General features: G+C 44.1%; 2 protein-coding genes across 3 annotated transcripts in view; one reads left to right on the forward strand and one right to left on the reverse strand.

The window, feature by feature from the left end:
* Positions 1-1,662: 1,662 nt before the first annotated feature.
* Positions 1,663-7,662, forward strand: PFN2 (profilin 2). 2 transcript variants are annotated; one of them, XM_082003637.1, is made up of 3 exons: positions 1,663-2,100; positions 3,693-3,885; positions 5,902-7,662. In XM_082003637.1, the coding sequence occupies exons 1-3, from the start codon at positions 1,969-1,971 to the stop codon at positions 5,997-5,999; spliced, it is 423 nt and encodes a 140-aa protein (XP_081859763.1). In that variant the 5' UTR covers positions 1,663-1,968; the 3' UTR covers positions 6,000-7,662. The 2 variants fall into 2 exon arrangements, with proteins under 2 accessions (XP_081859763.1, XP_081859762.1); XM_082003636.1 differs by having other exon boundaries at positions 5,593-5,995.
* A 4,421-nt stretch (positions 7,663-12,083) lies between these two features.
* Positions 12,084-22,963, reverse strand: part of RNF13 (ring finger protein 13) — a gene marked incomplete at both ends in the record, with an annotated part of 38,796 nt that continues 27,916 nt past the window's right edge. Inside the window, 2 exons of the mRNA XM_082003538.1 lie at positions 12,084-12,448; positions 14,208-14,288. Coding sequence (XP_081859664.1) covers positions 12,084-12,448; positions 14,208-14,288 — 446 coding nt within the window. The remainder of the gene's footprint in view (positions 12,449-14,207; positions 14,289-22,963) is intronic.

Raw genomic sequence — 22,963 nt, forward strand, 5'->3', positions numbered from 1 at the left:
ACTTCACAAAAAGCTTCAGCTATTTAAAAAGCTGAAAGCAAATTTAAAGCCTGTAACTCATTGGTAGATACAATGACACGAGGATGTTTTCGGTATGCATGGATGGCCAGAAAAGGATAAAGCAAAGTTCTCTTGCTGTCCAAATTCAGAGGGGGAAAGGCACTGTGAAAATAAAATAGAGAAAATGCTTATGGAATTCAGCTAAAAGATGCAAAATAAGCTCTTTTGTAATTATCTAGTAATCTAAGCAATCTCTACTAGTATCTACACAGCAGTCAATCCCATGAAAACTGAACTAGGTTCTAAAAGGACTAAGAACACGCTGAAGTATGCTGTAGGGATATTCATTATAAATACCTGGTGAATATTCTTCCTGGGGGATATAACCTCAGGAAAAGACAGATTCAATACTGTATGCTATGCTTTGGCATATTCACATATAAGCTCTAACTTCTTAAATTAAAGCTTCAAAGTTAATTACAGGGACAGCCACTTCACATCCCACCTGTCTCCATTTCCCAGAGAACCACAACAGATACCAAAAGTAAGGCAAAATCACCCTGCTCAAAAAGGTGACCTCCTCACCCCAATTTCAATGTTAAGCAAGACCGAGCCATTGCCCTAAAACATGCCCTTAAAGTTACAGGTGAACATTCCTGCAACTCGTAGTAGGACAGTCTTCCGAGCAGTGATCCTGCCCAGGGCACAATATCAATGCAACAAAATATGGGTATCAGACCTGGACCTCTTATAAAGGAACATGAAAAGTAAATTATTTCAGCAGAAACTCGATGGAACCTGAAAGAATAAACCCTGAAATCACCACTTACAAAACCACGCAGAAATAAAATATCACAGATGCCGGCGTATCAGATGGGGAGCCCACCAGCTCAAGACCAGCGATTTGAGACAGAAAACCTGTCACTACGCTGGCGGGACGCTGGTTCGGCTCGCCGAGGCAAGCAGGGCAGCAGGGTATGGCCACCCACAGCGCTTCCCCAAGGACTCGCACAGCTGCCGAGTTACGCAAAGGAAGACACGAAAGGCATAGAAATAAAACACAAATGCCCCTAGGTAGGCTGACGGTGCCTCCCGAGAGGCAGACCTGGGGGAACGGAGCCTCTACACAGCGACCTTCGGCCGCACACCGGGCCCGCGGAGCAGGTCCTCCTGGGGCTCTGCTCTGGCGAACTACAGCTATGAACCTGCCTCGTCAACCTTGCAAAACAGCGGGGGGTTACCCAAGCAACGACCAGGCTTCCGGAAGGGGAGAACACCGCAGTTTCTGGGACGTCAGAGCGACGTTCAGATCTCCCCAAGCCACGGCTGCCGGGAGCGGGCGGCACCGCAGCCGGTACTCACCCGGCCCCGGCCGCTCCCCGGCGCGCCGGTCGGCGCAGGCAGAAGCATCGGGTGTCGGCGGGCGGCAGCGCCCTGACAGGCGGCCCCGCCGACGGCCGCGCCGGGGCTCAGGGCGGCGGGGCGGGGGTCGGGGCGGCGGCCGGCTGCGCTGCAGCGGGGGCGCACGATCCGCCCGGCTGCGCCGCGCCTCCTCCTCGCGCGGGCCCGGGCCAGCACAGGGAGCGCTCTCCTCTCGGCGGCAGCCGCGGGCTCCACCGCACCTGCCTGCCCGCCGAGGGCCGGGACCGGGACCCCGCCGCCGCTCGGCTCCCGCCTCGCCGCCCGCACCGCGCTCCGCCGCCCGGCGGAAGGCGCCGCGGCTCCGCCGTTCCCCCCTCGGCCGCGCGGTGCGGGGGGCGGTGCCGGGCCGCGCCCCTCCTCCCCTCCGCCCCTCGGCGCCGGCAGCGCGGAGGGCTGGGCCGCGCCGCTCGCTGCAGCGCTCGGCTCCGCTCCGCCGTCGAGGAGGGAGAGGAGAGGGACGGGACCGCCTCGCCCAGCCCCGCCGCCCGCCGCCCGGCCCGCGCCTCGCCGCCCGCCCCGCTCGTCCCCACCGCCGCCCGCGCGAAGATGGCCGGCTGGCAGAGCTACGTGGACAACCTGATGTGCGATGGCTGCTGCCAGGAGGCCGCCATTGTGGGCTACTGCGACGCTAAGTACGTCTGGGCAGCCACGGCCGGCGGCATCTTCCAGAGCATCACGGTGAGAGCGGCGGCGGGGCAGGCGGGGAGGGAGCGGAGAAGGGCGAGCCCGCTTGCGGCGCCGGCCCGGCCCCGCGGGAGCGCGGTGCGGCCGTTAGCGGCGGGGCGAGGCGGCGGCGCCCGGGGGACGGGGGCACCTTGCGGGGCGGCGGGGGAAGGCGGCGGCGGGCCCGGCGGCGGGGGAGCAAGCCCCTGCCGCCGAGGGGCCGGCCCGGCCGCGCCGCCTTTTTGTCTGCGGCTGCCGGCGGCTGCCGCGGCCGCGAGAGAAGGGCCCTTCCCGCCGGCGGGGGCGGGGGCCGCGGCTGCGGCCCGATGCGGTGGGGCCCGCCCGCGCGGCCGTGGGGCCGCCGGTGCCGCCGCGCGGGGGCCGCGGGAGCCGGCGGGAGAGGCCGCGCGGGGCGTGCGCGGCGGGGCTTGCGTAGAGCCGCCCGCGCCCGGGCCCGGCGCTGCGGCGAGGCTTACGTGTGCGGCGTAGGAGGCGTTCGTGAATGCCCACCTCGCCGCTGGCTCCATGTTTTTCACCGCCAAGATGGCGCACTGCCATTGATTCCTCCCTCCCCTCCCCCGCCCCTGCCCGTCCTTCGCCCCCGCGGCCGCCGCCGCCCCGCTCCTGCCGGCCCCGCGCTTGCCGCCCGCCGGTGCGGCACCCGCGCCGCCGTTATATAAGGGCCGTGCGGGGCGGGCAGCACGCTGCAGCGCGGCCCGTCCTGGGCGACCCGGCGGCCAGCGCCGCGCCCCGCCGCGGGCGCGGAGGGGCCCGGTCCCGCGGCTGGGACAGAGCGGGGCCGTGCAGGGGCCCGCGGCTGCCGGGCGCGCCTGGCGGCGGGCGGCCGCGCAGAGCCGGGCCGTGATTGGGGCGGCCGGGCCCGCCGTGACGCTGCACTTTGAGGCCGCCGCGTCGCGGCCGGGCCGGCGGCCCCCCCCCCCCCCTCCCCTCCCCTCCCCTCCCCTCCGCCGCCTCACCGGGCCGCGCCGCCGCCTGGCCCCCGCGGTCCCCCCCCGGCCCTTGTGCTTTGCCTCGCGCGGGGACGAGCGGCGGCGCGGCCGGCCGCCCCCCGCCGCAGAGCCGAGGCCCACCGCCGCCACTGCGGCGCGGGCGGGCGCGGTGCCGTGCGGCGGGGGGGCACGGCGCCGCAGAGCGCGGCCGGCCGCGCGTGCCGGGAGCTGCCCCGGCGGGGCCGAGCCGATGCCCCGTCGGCGCGGGCGGGTGCGGGCGGCTGGCGGCCGCGCAGACCCGTCGGGGACAGGCGCTAGCGGGCTTCTCGGCTCTGCGGGGCCGGCCTCTAACCGGGCGCGTTCCGTCACCGAGACACGTGCCCTGTTCCTCGCCAGCCGCGGTCGGGCAGGGCCTCCTGTGACGAGGACTGGGAGCCGAGCGGTGGCGCGGGCTGCGGGGCGTTCCACGGCTTACCGTGGCCGTAAACCGGTGCGGTAGAAAGTGTGACTAACAAAGCCCTGTATTGTGGAGCGCTTCCTGGGGGAGCAAGGGGGAACTCGCTGTCCCATCCTCTCGACGCGAGACAGGACGCTTTCTGAGTAGGAATTACACGGTAAAATACTTCTGTGCTAACACTGGACTTTTTTCTTTGACAGCCAGTAGAAATAGATATGATTGTAGGAAAAGACCGAGAGGGTTTCTTCACCAATGGTCTGACCCTTGGTGCAAAGAAGTGCTCTGTGATCAGAGATAGCCTGTATGTTGATGGTGACTGCACAATGGACATCAGGACAAAGAGTCAAGGTGGTGAGCCAACATACAATGTTGCTGTAGGCAGAGCTGGTCGAGGTAAGCATGATTTTCTTCACTTTCAGATCACTGAATTAAGAACATGACCCTAAGTGTAGACTCCAGCTATGAAGAAAACCAGACTCCTGGATTTAGTGGTTAATTTCAGGAAGTGACGTCAGGGGGGTGGACGCAGTGGTCTGGCTGACAAACGAGCTTTCTGCCTGGGCTTCATACTTGTCCCTTACAGCTGGGTGCTAGGGTGTGAAGTGGTTAAACAGATCTCTGACAAGCAGGAAACAGCATGCTGTAGCGTGAAGTAAGCTTGCCAAGGATACAATAGCTTGGTACGTAAAGCTTATGGTAGGGATCTATTAACGACTGGTAGCGAAACTAGTTTTTTTGTTGTAAACTGCTCAACGGAAAGTTTATTCTGCAAAGATGTGAATTCCTTGTATGAGCTACTCCTACTTGCCTCTTAACAAGTTCTACACTAACTGTTCTTGCACTTCCTATTGAGGTCTCTGAAGTCTGTCTTCAGGCAAAAAAGCCTGTCCAGTGTGGTATCACTGAGAAACTTGCTTTATGCCAGTACGCCTACTCATTTGCGCTCCTCATTTAACTGCTAGTAAAACATTTTACGGGGAAGGCACTAGCTTTGGGTATAGAAAACGTGCCTTAAAATACTGGCTACAAGTAGTATGCCTTGTGTTCAAAATACCTGGCCTAGCATTTTTTGGCTCGCTGTAGGACAAATTGGTGAGCAGCAGACTTTTGCTTGCAAGTATAAAACCAAAGCTAGAGCAAAATTTGTCTGTAGGCTAAAGCCGGGTGGCAGCGATACAGGAAGAATGTTCGCAGTGCTGAAGTGAAACAAGCAGGGTTCTGACTGCTGCAAATTGTGAAATGCCACGAGAACTGCCTGGCTTAAGCTTTTTGTGAGCAAATTGCTATGTAGATGTACCATTGCCTGTAGGTAGGCTGACTGCAGTATTCCAATTACAGTATTCCTAGCTTGGGAAACAATTACTCTGGTTGTGGTGGCACAGCGCTTATTGTGTCTGTGTACCTGCTGCTGACATCTGCTGGCAACTTGCAAGTGGCGTTCACTGGTTGAAGAACCTTAGGATGTTCTTGTTCGCGAGACAATTGGGACACTTCACCGAAATTGTGGGATTAGAGAGAGAGAGAATCAACATTAAAATTTTCCCTGCGTTTTGTCTTCTGCAAAAAGCATGCTTTATAATTGTATTGTTGCATGAAAAGTCTTAGCCTGAGTCTGACCCCGTGGGTTTTTTTGCTAGTGTCAAGGCGGTTACTTGGGTTCTTACACCAGTAGTGACTGCTACAGATAATACAAGAATATTCTCTCTCCTGCTCTTCAGAGTGACAGTTCTTCTATATACACAACTACTTTTGTCCCGGACAACACTTCTTTTTTCCCTTTGTTTTTTTAAGATGCAGCCAGGGCTTCCTTGTTGAGTGATGATGGAGGGTGCTGATGGTGGAGAGGCACTGTGATGCTTTTTTGAGATAGTTGGTGGCATTTTTCTTAGCAGTGAACTCTCATGACATAATATCCCTGAGGATAACTCATGCCTTCTCCCAGCCCTGTCTACGTCTGTATTTTTACAAAATTCCTGTTAAACTAGCTTAATACCCAAATACTAAATCTTGAATTTGAGCGTGTTTATTGCACTGCCTAAAACTTGCATTATTTCCTTGTCTAACACACTCTTTTTAAAACTTTTTTCTTTTCTCTTTCAGTCTTGGTCTTTGTAATGGGCAAAGAAGGGGTCCATGGAGGCGGATTGAATAAGAAGGCATACTCAATGGCAAAATACTTGAGAGACTCTGGGTTCTAGTTGCTAGGCAGACTGTTAAGTATTAGGGGAAGATTGCTATTAAACTTTCCTGGCGGTGAGCTTTAAACCTTACATTCTGGAAACTTTATTAGCAATGCAGGGTGATGGGGTATGAACCTGTGTCTCCTTTGTATCCCTTTGTTGGTGGGGAAAGGTGTTATTTTTTTCTTTAATTCTGTTCATTTCTGTTTTGTTTCCTTGTGTACTCCAGCATTGGTTATAGTCATGGGAAAGGAAGGTGTCCATGGAGGGACACTCAACAAGAAAGCATATGAACTGGCTTTATACCTGAGGAGGTCTGACGTCTAAGCAGCCTCTCCCCATCCATCTAGCAACTGTCTTCACCACCACCCAGTTGTGTTCAGTGCTACCAGACTGTAGATGGTAGTTCGTGTTTTTTATTTACCCATTTCCTAATGTCATAATTCCAGTTACCCTTTGTTCATTTATATGTTAACCACTGTATGTAACCAAGTCCCATATCTGGCACCATTACTGCACCACAAAGATGATATGCATGATACCTTGAAAAACTCTTCAGAGGGGAATATGCCAAGTGTAGGCTTTGCTTTGTCTTAGCAATTAGTGTGATATTGACAACTAAAACAACTTAAATACTAAACAAGGTGCCGATTGTACAATCTAATTTGATCAATGCCTCTTCAGCACTTTGAGCAATTACACAGCTCACTAGTCTTCCTTTCATAGAGCATGTTTGGGAGGAAAAAAGTGCATGCATATCTTTACTTCTGTCCCTCTCTTTTTTTCTTTTTTTTTAAATCCACACTTGTTTGCTTACACCCATTTTTATAGTGCCTGGTTTGTTTAACCAATTTGCCACTCAAAAGCTATTAATGTTACATTAGTTTTGTTGTTGCACTTCACTGTAGGCTTGAGTTTTTTATTTTTTCTTCATGATTTCTGAAGCTTGTACTGCTTAACAAGTGCAATCACAAAACTATGAAAGGGTACAGATGCACTTCCTCCCATGACCTTAAAACCACCATCCTGAATGAATCCCCAGAGACATTCCATCATTGCAATAGCTCAGGCACTTTTTTTTTTTTTTTTTTTTTGGCCAGCTCCTGTTCTGTAGTTGAATTGTAAAAGGCTGCCATTATGGACATTAGATATCCCAACATAACCATCTGGAGTGTGTCTGGTTTCAGTTTTTCATAGGACCAATTTTAATTTGCAGCTTGGGGGTCGTGGGTTTTTGGTTTTTTTGTTGTTGTTGTTTTCGAATACAAAACTGCAATGTCATTGTGGAAAACTGCCACCTTCAGCTATATGGGGAGCTCTGACTGAGTCCAGTCTTTGTGGCAGATCACTTGTAAAGAGTTTTGCTGCTCTGAAGCCACTGTTTGGATGAAGGTCGGTAGTTTGAAAGCTAAACTGTCAAAATTATGCCATTTCAAATTTAAAATCTTCATTTGGCCTGTCACACCCTTGCTGCAGAAATTATGGAGTGAACTGCCTTGTGCACTAGTCATCTTGAAATGTCTGTAACCAAACTCTCAGTTCAGGCACGGTACTAACTTGTATGTCCATTTAAAGAGAACTGCAGAACTCTGTATACAAAAGAATAAATGGGAGATGGTATTGGTTGGAATAACTGACTTGGCTGTCTTGTGATGACTTTTTTAATATGTATTCTGTGCCATACTATTGTTTAAAAAAAAAAAATGAACTGTTGCTATTGTGAGATGGATTTTAACTGACTACGAGGGCTTCTTTCGAATGGCACTACTTTAGGGACATTCTAGTATTTGCTTCTATTGTTGGGCCTTGTGGATAATGTACAGATTTAAACAAATTCTTGTTGCTGATTTGTCCATTTCTTTCCCTGCACTTTGTTACATCTGGGATACAGTCTAACTCATCTGATTTAATATGCATTTCAAAAAATGCCATAACTATTAAAAACACCTTGTTTACAGACAGATGAAATAAATTTATTCCAACCAAACAAAATCAGACTGTTGGTAATTTTTCCTTCCCCTAGGAATCCTCTGAGGCCCTTCTTCATTGCATGGCTGATGACAGTGCAGCTCTAAGTTTTTTAAGACAGCAATAGTATGATAATACAGCTTTAGTCAAAGGCCAGGCAGTCTTTGGAGTAGATCTTAAATTAGGAGATGATTTCTTGTCCCTTGACTCTGCATTTATCCAGCTCCATGGGTGGGGGGTTCCCCTGCCACGTGAATACTTCAGGTGCAGTACCCCTCCTATGGTGGGCAGGATTGCACTGCTGAAGGTTTTGCGTTTTGCCAGCCAGCTGGTGTTACATCAGCACTGTTCCAGCCACTTCAGCACCATTTATTATGCTCTACCTGCTCTCAAGTGTCTTACCAGTTGGGATTTCGTAAAAGGATTCATACATGGTGGCAGTGTAGGTGCCTGATCTGTACAGTTCTTGTGGTTTTTGTGCTCATGGTTTGTACCTTTTTCACCCTCTTACCATGAAAAACACCATGGTTTTTAGAAACCTCACTGGCATGCAGCTGCCTTCGATAGCTGCTGGCTCCTCAACTTGCAGTAGAGCTCCCAAACTCATTCACTGTGGTTTACAGTGCCTGCCATTTTATAAAAAAGCTCTCCGAGTGCTCATCTGCTTTAGAAGTATTGCGTCTTTCCTTACGTCAGCAGTTCCCAGCCAAGGAAGCAAAGCACCAGCCTTCCCCTCCCCTCTTTTTTTTTTTTCTTTTGTAGCATATGTTCTTATTCAAGGCTTGGGTAGAAGAACAGAACTCACACTAGTGTTCTGAAAAATGCACGAGGAGAATGGAGTAGGAAAGAAAGATGTGCATATCTAGAGAACATGCAGAATTGCTTCAAAGGGTGTGTTTTTCAGGGTAGCTCTCAAGTTGTTCTGTCTCTTCAAACTCAGGAAGAGAAATCACTATTGACTGAATTGCTTCATTTTCTGAAGGTTTTCTGCTATCCCCAATTACTTACACCTCCAATTGCATGGCATACACTGGAAGGTGATGAGAGGCTGCTTTTATGTACAGAATATCAGGCCTTTACAAGTTTTTATGGCTGACTTCCAGGCCATTCTAATCAGTCCCTTACTTTCTCTGAAATATAGTTATGAATTGTTACTGTACTTTTTGCATCATAATAATTCACAGGCAGATTTTAATTATAGAAGCCATTATTAGCCTTTCAGAGGGCCTTACATTTATAACAAATGTGTTTAGAATTCTGTAGAAACATTCTGCACTGCTTATGACATGGCAGTTTCAGACATCCAATTTTTAATACTGTACTATTTTGGATGTAGGTACCCATTATTACCATTTGTTCAAACACTGGCCCTGGAACTCTCTCAAGATTGTACACTGTTGAGGGACGGTGAGGAGAGTGGTTAGTTTTGCTATTTGAAATCTCCATTCCTTGATTGCTGACCTGTCCAGAAAAACAGTTGTCAGACACATCACTTTCTTCCAGTCACTTTTTACCAGATCCTTCCCACCCACCCCCACCACAGGAAAGCTCCCCTTCCCCTCTGAGGGCAAGTTTTAATTCCTGTCCTCTTGTGGCTCCTTTTCATTACGCAATGAAAGGTTTGCTGCAAGCTTGCTTTGTGAGGAGCTATTTATACTGGTCATACAAATACTGTTTTGTGGTAACTGTCAATGGTACCTATGCTGTTTTATGCAGAGATGATAGGCCTCGGCAGTCCCATGGAATACTTTAAACTTCAGGCACTGGTTAGAACTACTTATTAGAACACTTTTTTTTTTTTTCAACTAGGCAATCAAGTATGAACCTCTTTAAAGCACCAACATACTATTCTCAAAGATAGCCAGAGAGTGAAGTTAGATCAACAGACTTCACATAAGCAAAAAAACCCTGGGAGCCAGCTGTTCATGGCAGATCGTGAGGAAACAGTGCTACTTCATGTGGATAATGTAGCAGGTCACAGCCCAAAGAAAAATCCATCTTTATCTTTTCCTGTGGGTTTGGACAGGCCATACCTTTTGAGACAGACAATTTATCCAGCAAGTTTTAATGAAATCCCCAAGTTCTAGTTAGAAATGCTAAGAGCTACTTAACCTTCCAAAGTATTTCTAATAATAAAGTGCTATTCCTTCTTTAATTTTCATTCTCACTGGCAATGGCAACTGACAAACTGTATCTGTGGCATCAGGGAGATACAGCAGGGGGAGTATCACCACAATGGTTACTACCGAGGCCTGCTGGAATACAGTTTACATAAATTTCCTAGTGGTATTAGAAAAACCCCAAAACTGTTCCCATTTCTAAATAAAATGTATTTGGGATGGAAACAGAATATCCTTTGCTGCGCGCATTTTCTCTGTAGAGCATGGAGAATAGCAGGTGAGAAACTGATAAAAATAGTGTAATTTTACTTTTTGTCATTACAGCAAATACTACAACTAGAGTTACAGAGAGCGTATGTTATAACGTTTGCTTCAGTTCAAGGTTCTGGATCTCTTCAGGTTTTGGGGTGCCTGAAGTGCAATTATGAACAAACACATGCACTCATAACATACGAGCAGCAGGAACCTATTTTAAGAAACATCTTTCAGCTTAGTAAGTTCCCAGAAATCAGTTTTCACATTTGGACTTAACTAGACATATGCAAGCTGAAGGGGAATTTTACATGGTGAAAATACAGCAATACGTTGTTCGTGTTTAATCCCATGGATTGCTTGTGGCAGTGGTTTGAAGATGAATCATTATTTCATTATTATCCTTTTACCATGCCTTGTTCTGCAAAATAAACTTTCTCTGCTCTTAGCCAGTCCCAGAGAAGTGATTTCCATTGTCAGGCTGAAGCAAGGAGGGTGTAGCTGCGCTGTGTGTTAGGTCAGAAACACCAAATGGAAACACCTCACCTGTCATTGCCTCCGTCCAGGATCTGGTGTTTTCCGACTTCCAGAACCCAGGCTCACAGACTGCAGCTCTGAAGGTGCTGGCAAGTGGGCAGGAAATATTAACAGTGCTCTGGTCCTCCTCCCCTCTCCCCCATCCAAGTTACATGTACAGACCCAGCCTGACTGCAACTTCTCCTCAAACTACAAGTGAACAAAAATTAAGGTCTTCTATGTAACTTAGTGCTCCCACATACAATACTGATCAGTACAGCACTTTGTACTGTGATGTACAGCACAATGCAGGTTAATGTTTACTAAGGGATCTTAACAGTTGCATGTTCTGGATCTTTAAAAATACTTTAACCTTAGTAATAAATGGAGAAGAGTACACAATGTAAGCAATGCAGAAGTTCAATAAATTTTTTGATACTTAAAGTGGAAAACATGTTTATTAACATTCTTTCAAGCTTTCCTTATTCAAGGCCATATAAAAAAAATCTCTGCATTTTGATTATACTTATGTTTTTACTTTCTACATAGTTACAGAGGTATTATATAGCATTTACTTTTTTCATGATACACTGGTAAGTACTGAGTTCTGTTAAACAGTTATAAGCACTTGTTTTCAAATCAGGTATTTGAAAAAGAACAATTTTTCTATATACATAGTTTAGCAGACTAACGCAGCATAAAATGCTCTTTAGTAAGAGGTATATGAGTTGAGGATCAATAGAATACTTACCTAAAATTATTTTTCTATGTGGAACAAAACCTCTGTTTTGGTCACACACACCCCGCCCCCAAACTCCCACATCATCACTGGAAACCAGACTACATTGTAGTAGCAAGTAGGGATAGTTAATGTGCTTATGGTGGATCTTACCTTGTGAATTGCTCAAAACTAGACATATATTCTAAGTTTCCTTATCCTAGGAATTGCTCAATGGAACTGCTTTAACTCAGCGGCTGTGGAAAACTCCAAAGGATTATTTGGAATCACTGCTTTGAGATGAAAGAGGAATTTCTTCTGCTTTCTTTTGATACACCAGCGTATAGAATATTGATCTGTTCTACATTTTTCTTTCAGTAGTGGTGGCAGTTTTTAGGAAAACTATACAAACATGCAAATACATTTTTTGTTGGGCTTAAGGGCTAACACATACCATACATGTAATAAATATTGCTATCAGTATGACCCAGTTGTAGCTACAAAATGGAAAAAAATTACTTCCAGATAAATCCCATGTCAACAAGATACATTTAGAGTTTGTGTGATACTTCTATTGATATAAACTATTAACATTATTCATTAGTATTGTGAAGTCCAGTTAAACTGTTCATTTTGAGAAGACAAAACATGTGACTGAATACCTTAATCAAAAATAAATCTATCTGTAATGATTTAACCATAGTACTACTACATGAACTGCTGTTCCTATTGAAGAAACCAAATGGATTACAGACTAAAATATATTCCCTACGTAAAGGTTTGTGAAGTATAGCCTTAAGAACTCTTTTGTTCATACACTATTCATCATTAGTAGTCTCAAACAGTATTTGCCACTCTGTACTCCCTTTCATCATTGGGCTGTAGTTGAACCACTACACTTTCTTCATTTATTCCATTTTCTGCATCACTGCTATCAATATTGTCATTGTCATCTTCCTCATATTCTGAGGACTCGGTCATGTTCTGATGGGAATGAGATTCTGACAAAGCCCCGAATGACTGAGTGCTAACTGAGGCTAATGGTCTAAGCAAAGGAGTATTTTCAGATACTTCGTTCTCCTCTTGACTACTGTCTGTTTCAGAGTCAGAGTCCCCCTGAGAAGGGACCACTTTCTGCTTACATACAGGACATGTTTTTTTTGTTTTTGTCAGCCACGGGTCCACACACTTGCAGTGATACGCTGTTAGAAAACAAAATACAAGTACACCATTATCTAAGTGAAAAGGACAAGGAAACCTGCTAAATTGTATTTATGTTTAGTAACATAGGAGAATTTTAGAATTTAGCTCATACACAGAGTTTTAGTCACAAGTTTGTTGGCATGTAGGCTGTCTATCCTTACGTACAAAACACTTAATAGATGAGGATCTCTGCTATATGGATATATGCAATAAATACCTATTTCCTCTACTGAATGAATTTGAGAGCAGTCCTGCAATGAGCCAAATTTGATTAAATAAACTTTAAAAGCTTCTTGAGGAATTATACCTACCTTGCAGCAGACACACCCACCATCATTATTGTCATAATGCCTCTAACTTCCACCAAGATGTACTAAAGCACCTTGTTATTAAATAAAATCACTGCATGATTTTGCAGATTTTAAATTAGGTATACAGTTGTCAGTGTCTTGTTTAAAAAAAAAGTGTTTGAAACTGTCTCACTTATGGCATTACAAACTCAGCTCTGCTTATTAACAGACTTCTATCTGGCAAAGAGTTAAGTATTTACAAGGGCAAGCATGTTGTGTTTAGTACCTGTTCAAGCAAGTTAGTAGCATGTTCTCCATGAGAACTGACAGCGGTGGCTTGGTGGTTTTGGTTTGTTTGCCTTTTATTTTTAAGTTGTCAGTAATCTTTGATATTAGTGATCAGGTTTAGTTAACTTTGCAGTCCCTAGCTGGGACAGATGCTATGGTTGTGTTCTTTCTCTTCTTAGAACTTTTTGTCAGCCTGTTTTGAAATTTATTTTTATCACAGGATCTACAAAGCTCAGTCTGTCATATGCTGTGTTCGCTGTGCATGTAAGGCTGTAACATCAGTTGCCTCTTTTTTAAAATCTCTTAGTGATGTGGTATTTGCTGTTGTAGTGCCTGGTCAGAGCAGGAATGTAATGAGAAAAAGCTGGGTAAAACTGCACCCAGCCAAAAATCACTGCAATATACTTAATGGGACTGGAAGGTAGAGAGAGGGTCTCAAGCTAGGAAGGATGAATCCTATCTTTCTTGATAGATTTTACACAGTTTTTATTAAAAAAAGTTTAAATTTAGAGACACTCTTGGGCCTGGGCCTCTTCCAAATTTCTAGATACAAGCTCTTAAAATGCTTCTTGTACTTGCATGCAGTTAAGAGCAGTCTTGTCTTGTGGATAAATATGTATGTGACTACTAGATATACCTTTTGCAGTGGGCTGTATTTGAGAGAGACTGTTCAGACAGTGCACAACTTGTCACAGTAAAAATACTCCACTAATTTTTGCACTGACAACACTGACTTCCAAGTGCAGTCAAGGCAGCGGTCTATATGGCTCCAGGCTGTGGGACAGACTATATCCCTTCAAGCATATCTCTGTGTCACTAATAGCTGGATTACATTTTATGGTTTGTCTTGGAGAAAGTGAAAGCCTGTTTTTGTTAATGTAAAAAGTAACTCTGGAATGTGTTTTCCTATTAAATACAGACATTTAGGGTACAGCAGCAAGCCCAGATTTTCTTTCATGTGTACATCCAAAGAAAAACACAACGTGGAAATGCTCGCCTTTTTTGCTTTTTAAAAGAGAAAAAAGTTTGCTCTTTTCCCAATTTGTATATATACTCCTGCATATTAGAAAAAATACATTTTATAAATCAACCAATAAACACATTCACTGTAGGTTTTAGACATGGTGTTTTAGAGAGCTGTTTTTAATACAAATACCAAACCTAAAATACAGCTGCTTACCATGAGAACATGGAAGGATTCTGAGCTTGTCTCCATCCTCATATTCGTCCAGACAAATGGCACATACGTCGTATTCATCTCCTACAGCACACAATTGAGAATCAATTTAACTTTAAAAGATTTGCAACAGACCTTTTCAGACACATACATGCAGGTTCTCTTGGTTAGTTTCACAGGTTGCTTAGTTTCACAGGTTGCAGAAACTATTACTCTTCCCTGTCCAGGCAAGGGGCAGGTTTTTGGAAGCTATATAGTTGAATGCTGTTTTTCTCTCTTTATTAGACCTATAGCTCATTTACTTTCCCTTCAGATTAGTAAAAATATTTTAAACTGTGTGAAGTGCTATCTCTGTAATATTCTACATTCTTATTAAAAGTAAAATAAAAGGATTTAAAATATAGGATTCACTTTACTATACAGGTATTAATAAGTTACTGAGAAAACTTAGGCAGAAAAATAGCAAAGACAACTGGATAAAAAAAGCAGAATAATCAAGAACGATAGTCTAGTCACAGGATAAAGTTTACATTATTTTGTAATTCAAACCTCACAAATAAGATATCCATTACTGACAGTATTGACATTATGCACACTGTTGTGATGCATTATATGACCAAAACATAAACACTTATTAGAAGTTGATTTATTCCTGTTGCATTTTTATCAAGGGCTTTACAACACAGTCCTTTCATCAATCCAAATGGTTCTTTGCAATTTCTTGGAAGATTCTGGCCCTCTGCAGCTACACCAGCTGCTCATGTCTTTGTTGTGGTTTAACCCTGGTGGGCAGCTCAGCCCCACGCAGCCACTCGCTCACTCCCCTCCCGTAGGATGGGGGAGAGAATCAGAAGGGTAGATGTGTGAAAACTCATGGGTTGAAATAAGGACCGTCCAATAGGTAAAGCAAAAGCTGTGCATGCAAGCAAAACAAAACAAGGAATTCATTCACTGCGTCCCATCGCAGGCCCGTGTTCAGCCATCCCCAGGACAGCAGGGCTCCATCACACATCGCAGTGACTTGGGAAGACGAACACCATCACTCCGAACATCTCCCCCTCTCCCTTCTTCTTCCCCCCAGCTTTTATTGCTGAGCATGACATGGTGTGGGATAGCCCTTTGGTCAGTTGTCAGTCAGCTGTCCCGGCTGTGCCCCCTCCCAGCTTCTTGCCCACCCCAGCCTGCTCGCTGGTAGGGCAAGATGAGGAGCAGAACAGCCCTTGATGCTGTGCAAGCGCTGCTCAGCAATAACTAACACATCCCTGTGTTATCAACACTGTTTTCAGCACAAATCCAAAACATAGCCCTATACAAGCTACTATGAAGAAAATTAACTCTATCCCAACCAAAACCAGTACAGCCCTTTTCACAGATTAAGTTACTGCAAATAAAGTTGTAAAATACCACAATTTTCAATGTCAACTTTCTCTTCCTAACTTGTGTGTCCTTGAATATTTATATTCAATATTTACATAGACTTCTTGTCTTGTCACTGGACACCACTGGAAAGAGCCTGGCTCCATTTTTTGCACCCTCCCTTCACGTATTTATACACATTGGAGAGATCCCCCTGAGCCTTCTCTTCCCCAGGCTGAACAGTCCCAGCTCTCTCAGCCTTTCCTCATAGGAGAGTTGCTCCAGTCCACTAATCTTTGTGGCCTCTCACTGGACTCTCTCCAGTAGCTCCATGTCTCTCCTGCACTGGGAAGCCCAGAACTGGACACAGCCTGCCAGTGCTTAAAAGGGGGCTTACAAGAAAGATGGGGACAGACTTTTTAGCAGGGCCATGACAAGGGGTAATGGGCAGATTCAGACTAGACCTAAGGAAGACATTTTTCACAACGAGAATGGTGAAACCCTGGTCCAGGTTGCCCAGAAAGGTGGTAGATGCCCCATCCCTGGAAACATCCCAGGTCAGGTTGGACGGGGCTCTGAGCAACCTGCTCTGGTTGAAGATGTCCCTGCTCACTGCTGTGGCGGGTGGATTACATGACCTTGAAAGGTCGCTTCCCACCCAAACTGTTCTGTGATTCTATGTTCATAGTGAAGGTAGACAATGCCTTTCCAAACTGATTTCTAGAAATAAGAGATATGGCACATCTTATCTTTGTGGACTTTGATACAACATTCAATAAAGTTCTATGTGTGAAATGATTGATCTTAGTAAGATTACAGACGATTAGCAGAGAGCTGAATAAATCAAAGTTGCTACTGGTGGTGTTGGAAGAAGTTGATTAGGTTGGAGGAGAGTTACCAGTATTGTCTTTTTACAGAATTGCTTTGGAAAAATATTCATACAAAAACAAGGAGTGTATCAATTATACAAGACACAATTAAGTAGGCATCATCAAGAGGGTAACTGGGATAGCACAGAAAAATCTGTAATCTGAAGTAGTGGAACATGAATGAAATTCAGTACTACAACATGCAAGTGCATCCATTTAGTTAGGGATTACGTCCTTGGGAGTTTCTAGCTGAGATTTCATCAGTTATAAACAACTGAGAAGAAACGGAGTGTACTGGTTAATCACTACAGTGTTCCTAAGGTGATACAACTGGGAAAAAGAAAAATGCAATAGTAGGAAGCATCAGGAGTAGTCTCTCCAGAAATGGTAAGTACTGTTCAGGAGTCTGTCACGTGGCCACCCGTATCCTCAAAAGATTGATTCAAACAGAAACAAAGAAATAATATCATGATCACATAACAGAGAAAGAAAAATTCTTAAAAATAGCCTGATAATTTTAATCTAACAATCTTAAGGCTGAAAGGGGATTCAGCTTTCTTTATAAACACCACAGAGGAGCAATACCATGGACAGAGAAGACAGAGAAGCTGGGGCAGGCAGGTGGGGAGACAAAGAAAAAAAAAAAAGAGCTATCATCTGACCAGGAATCATTAGGTTGGAAGTAAAAAGAAAATTTGACCAGTGGAGCAGTGATATTCTGAACTAGCCTTTCAGGACCATCAGAAGGTAATCATGGTAAAGGGCCAAACCTCCCCATTTCCCCAAACCTAGTTTTAGGTCAAGGTACATACGTTTTAGGTATGTGACACAGGAAGTTCTTAAGAGAATAGCCTCTGGAAGGAGATGGAAATGGACATCTTAATCCTAGAAGATGACGGAGGCAACTGAACCCAGATCCCCCAATTCCTGTCTAAGACCAGCAATAACTAGGCTGTATTATTAAAGGTGAGTAGTGCAAAGTACATCTTTTAAAATAAAATGGTAGCTATATTTCATTTTGTAAGGAGCTGTATTTCATTGTATGTCTTGTCAATACTTACCTGATCAAGCTCTGAGACAGACTTAAGCAGTGAAAGGGCCCCTGTCACTGTTTGGATCCCTTGCTTTGACATGAGCTGGGTTGAGTATCTGCTCAGCTCTGTCAAGGCTGGGAAAGTTCTGGCCGTGTGCACAAAGCCACTGTATCTGCAGAAGTTGGTGAACTCTTCTTGCATACACCTCTTGCAACTGTGTCACTACACATCCAACATGTCAATATTTGCAGATGGTACTTCTATTACGCCACTTCAGACAACTGAACCGTACTGTCTTAACACTACTGTCCAGTGCTGCACTGTCTCTTCAGAAGCAGCTGCTTACTAGGGCTGCACACTCTCCTGACTATGAAGAGTTCTTTAGATGCCCAACCTACAGCATACCAGAAAAAAAATTAGTCTGCCCCAGCCTGCCTCTTCCCCTATTAAGTCCCCCCTGTCACACGGCTAGAAGTACATGTGCCAGTAGACTAAACTGCAAGCCCTCCTATCACTTGACTAACACGTTTGGTTGAGGGACTGGATAGTCACAGGGTCAAATGATCCAGCATGTATTTGTACATCCTGTCACGAGGGCAGTCATCTGCTCAACGTGGTGCTAGGGTGCCTGCATCCTGCTTATACACTTTGTGAGAAGGAAAGGCACCAATGATAGCACGTCAGGAAAAAAAGAGTCTATGTCCCACCCTGCTAAAGGATGGACACCCCAGATACACCCTGCAATATCCTGGGCATGGCCCCACAGAACTATGTCACTCTCTCTGCATATCTTGACTAAGTATTTGTAATAGCAGTCCTAGCCCACTGAGTCTGCCTGTTCCCAACCTGTACCATCTTCACAGCTGTTTCTTAATTTCCCAGTGCTCAGCAGTTTACATTTTCACCATCTTCAGGGCTAGCCGAGATCCTGGGGTTTACCATACAGCAGGGGAGCTAGGGAAGTAAGGAGATGTAGATCCCATCAGAAAGAGTATATACACATAAGGTTCACTCTCTCATATATCAAAACACAAATGGGAACAGGCATACAGCAAGGCAGAGACCCCTGTAAGAGAAATGAGGCCCCTGTGACCTTGTCACCTCAAGGTAAAAGAAAAAAAGGGTTGAGATGTTGTACCTTGTTCCCAGCGCCCCTCACAGCAGCTTTCTCCATCTCCTTCCAACCTCTTCCAGTCCCTTCCAAATTCCACCTAACCCGAGCCCCATCCATCCCACAAGTGTTACCTCAGCAGTCATTCTCACAACTCAATTCTCTACTCCCGTTCCCCACAGTGTCACCTTAACCCTCTCCCAGTAGACTTCTATCAAGTCTTTTCTGGACCACCTGCTGCACTCAAACTTCATTGCACATCACTGAGGTTTGACATTGGAGATGTCAGATTTGAATACGTGAGACTGATGTGTGCTAGGGCTAGAGTTAATAGCCACAACAAGAGTCTCTTACATACTTAGTTCACCTTTCACCATACACATAGCACAGACAGTAATCTGTGACACAACACCATTTAGCACAAATTCCTTTTTTTTTTTCCCATAGCAATGCCCGTATTACTTCAAAGCACTGTCCAGATTACATACATGACACTGAGATCAGCTGAGGACAAATCAGAGGCACAGTTCATGCTCCAAGCTTATTCAAGAGTTGATATAATACACAAGTAGTCAAAGCACTGCTTTGGGGAGAAGGTGGAAAATACGGGGCAGATTTCAGTAACATGTAGCTAGAGTAGGCCCACGTTTGGGTCATGAGCTTACCCTATGTTACTGAGAAGCTTGCAAATAAAGGAAGCAGGCCGATTTTGCATTACTCAGAAGAGACATCATTTCAACACAAAAGCTCGAACAGTACAGGGCTTTCCCTTTACTTTAATGAAACTGCATCGCAGGAGAGACTTTCTAGAAACTCAGCTCAAAATTTCTTTTGATACCATGCTGTTAAACCCAATGCTTTTCTATAGATGGCAAAATTAGCTATATTAGGTATTTAGAGTCAGTTTTCAAAGAAAAACTTAGGTTTTGTACGCAACTCTGCATCATTATTCTGTATCTGCTTAGTACATGTAAGGAGACTAAGTACATCACAGTAGAAAAATTAAGAGCTGTAGTCCAGCAACAAAGGAGCTGAGCTTTCCACAGAAGCTGCAGAAAACTAACAGAAATAACACTGGTGACTCATCAGTGAGGTAGAGGCACAACAGATGAATTGCTATCATCTACTCAAATTTCAAGTATTACATGAGACAGTTTTTGGGGAAAGAGAATCAGCAAAATGAAGTTGTTCAGTGACAGAAAAGAGACAAAGATGTACTATTTTTCTATTTACGTGTTCAGAGTAAGATTTTTAATAACTAAAGCACAAATATTAAAAATTCAACACTTAACAAGTTCTAAAAGGCAACTTGACCAGGATTTTTCATTAACTGTGTAACAAACAATATATTTCACCAAGAAAAATAAACTTTCTTTGCAGATGTAAAAAAAAAAATAAAAATCTTAAGCATTTTTAATTCGAAAATGCAGAAAACTGTCAAATAAATGCAGTGTAACGGCTTTGCCATTTAGTCTGTAAACAATCTTTAACTTGCATGATTAGCTTTGATCATGTTTAAATACTTTCTCATTTTAAAAAAAATCATAAAAAACAAACTTAAGAATTACCATATTCATATAGTCATACAGAAATAACTGTAGCTTCAGCTTTTAAATAAGGACATAGCTTGTATTCCACATTATCAGAATAGAAGGCAAGTACTCCTCTGCCTTGATTCAGGATTTTTGCAAGCCTTCTTTTTTAGATGTTATCAAAAGACTAAATGTTTAGCCTGGAGAAGAGGAGGCTGAGGGGAGACCTCATCACTCTCTACAACTATCTGAAAGGGGGTTGTGGTGATGAGGGTGTTGGTCTCTTCTCCCAAGTAACAAGTGATAGGAACAAGAGGAAATGGCCTCAAGTTGCGCCAGGGGAGGTTTAGATTGGATATTAGGAAAAATTTCTTTACTGAGAGAATGGTCAAACATTGGAACAGGCTGCCCAGGGAGGTTGTGGAGTCACCATCACTGGAAGTGTTCACAAAACATGTCGATGTGGAACTTCAGGACATGGTTTAGTGGTCATGGTGGTGTTGGGTTGATGGTTGGACCTGATTATCTTAAAGGTCTTTTCCAACCTTAATGATTCTGTGATTGTGTGAAAAGTGAGTTAAGATTAAGCCAGCTCATTAGCAATAGGGTTGTTTAATTTAGCTGAATTTGTGTTTAGCTGCATTATTAGCAGGTGCCTTTTCTATCATTCCAATGTTGAAATACCCATTGACTATGATGTAAAAAAATCAAAATCAAACAGGATTGATTTTTGTAGTTCAGAGAATTATTTTACTATAGAATCCCATATTGTTGTGCAGACAATTCTCTGAAGTTTATAGCAGCTAACATTCTGTAGACTTAAAAATTCTCAGTATAAAGCATGTTCATGGAAATAGTTCTGTTCTGGGCTTTTCTACAGGGTGGAAAATATGGAATAAAATCTTACACAGGATCATGACTGTCATGTGTTGCTGCTCTACTAAAATTATTTTCTTTTTTTAAGAACTTAAATATTTCAAAAGTAACTCACAAAATTGAAACGGCATCTATTAGAGATGAAAATAGAACATAGAACATGTGAAGGGCTATCCATTGTGGTACTAGGTATATATTTGCAAGGTGGTAAGGGAAGCCTACTTGCATATAATTCTTTTCTTGCTTTATTCATAAGGCTTGCTCTTGTATACCCTATGCAACCTAAACTCCCCAAATAAGCAAAGGAATGCAAAATGAGCCCTCTCATTTTACCAAAATATTGGTTACACTCAATTTCTCATATTGTATGATAGCCATGAAAGAATTTCTACTGAATCTATCTTTCACCTGTGCCTAACACTTTGGTTTTAAAAGAAAAAACAACCCCAAAACCCAGAACAAAAACTTCTAACTTTCCTTCCAAAGTTATAAACACAACAAAATATTTTAAACAGTACTCAATTACATAGCAGATATGAAACCAAGGCACATAAGATATCCTTAGAAGGTAAGTTCTTCACATTAGTAAAAGCATTTCTCTATTTGTGGATGTAAGATAGATGCTAAAAACTATTCACACCTGTGTAATAGACTGATCTCTAATGCAGTAAGGTCTTTTGTTACCTACTACCTGACATCTGCATTACTATAGATCATACTACATAAACCCCACAGCCAGCAGTATGGGTACAATTACCAGAGACACAGCAAACTGTTTAAATTACAGGTTTGCTAAAGCTAGTGGTTTGACAGGGCAAAGAGAATGGAGGCAAGACTGCAGAGATTAAGTGAAGGAGCACATCTGCAATGTGCTTCACTATCAGCAAAGGTAAATTACACAGATTAGCACATATGCATGAATTACATTGCTTTCAGTACATTTTTTTAAAACCCAAAAGGCGATAAAAGGAGGATTAATGCAAAAAAAGTCATACTATTGATAGAGCATGGCAACATTAAATATTTGATTTCCACATGAGCACTGCAAAGTAGTAAATATTCTCAATCCTACTTCATAGGGATGTAAAAGAAAGTGTTCAGAGATTATTTTATCTTGGCATGCAGTAAATCAGAGTAGAAGTTGCAATTCAGGACCTCCCAGTTCATAAGTCTGTTCTCCAAGTAACAGAAATCCACGATTAAAACCAAAGTCTCATCTGTTTCCCAAAAGATAAATTCCAAGGGCTTTTGTGGTGGCACAGGAAGTCTGTGAAATGCGGTTCATGTTGTTTTGGTTAATATATGTTATTCAACATAAAGGCAAAGCTGATGACCGCCACTGGAAAACAATATTGCTGTAATTTGGCGTTTCAGAAAATAAGCACAGTGGACATGAGAACCACTTACAAATGCAGTTTTTCTGATAGTTACGCTACAACAGGAGAAGATAAAGGGAAAGCAGGAGAGAGAAAAAAACCTCATGGGCAGGTAGGAAAAGTCAGAGAGATTAAATGGAGTCCATCACTGCCAGACCTATATCACTGAAATACAACTTTTTGTCTAATACAGTGAAGTATTTCAGCTATAGACTTTTAAAAAAAATTACTTCCTCTTTTGCTATGACATTCCTTCTCTCCATTGTTTCTATCAGTCAAACTATGTTTATGGATCATTTATAATCAGCACATTATTATCATGTTCAACACAGAAATGAATGCTAACAATCAGGCAGTACTGTCAAGGGCATCATATCTCAGAGAAAAATAAAAAAAAACCCAAAAAACCCATTCAAATAATACAGCTGTCTTTTTCCTAACTAGTCGTTCAATATGTGTAAGAAAGTCCTGAAAAATGGTAACACACTGTTCTTGAGCAGGCTTATCTCACTACGGCATCCCCTAGGAAACGAACAGCACTCTGAGGAAAAAAAGGACGCAGTGGTATAGCATCCCATCTGTTTCTAGGCCAAGTAAAGAAAAGT

The sequence above is a fragment of the Phaethon aethereus genome, assembly GCF_964289735.1.
Source record: "Phaethon aethereus genome assembly, chromosome: 9".
Taxonomy (NCBI): Eukaryota; Metazoa; Chordata; class Aves; order Phaethontiformes; family Phaethontidae; genus Phaethon; species Phaethon aethereus.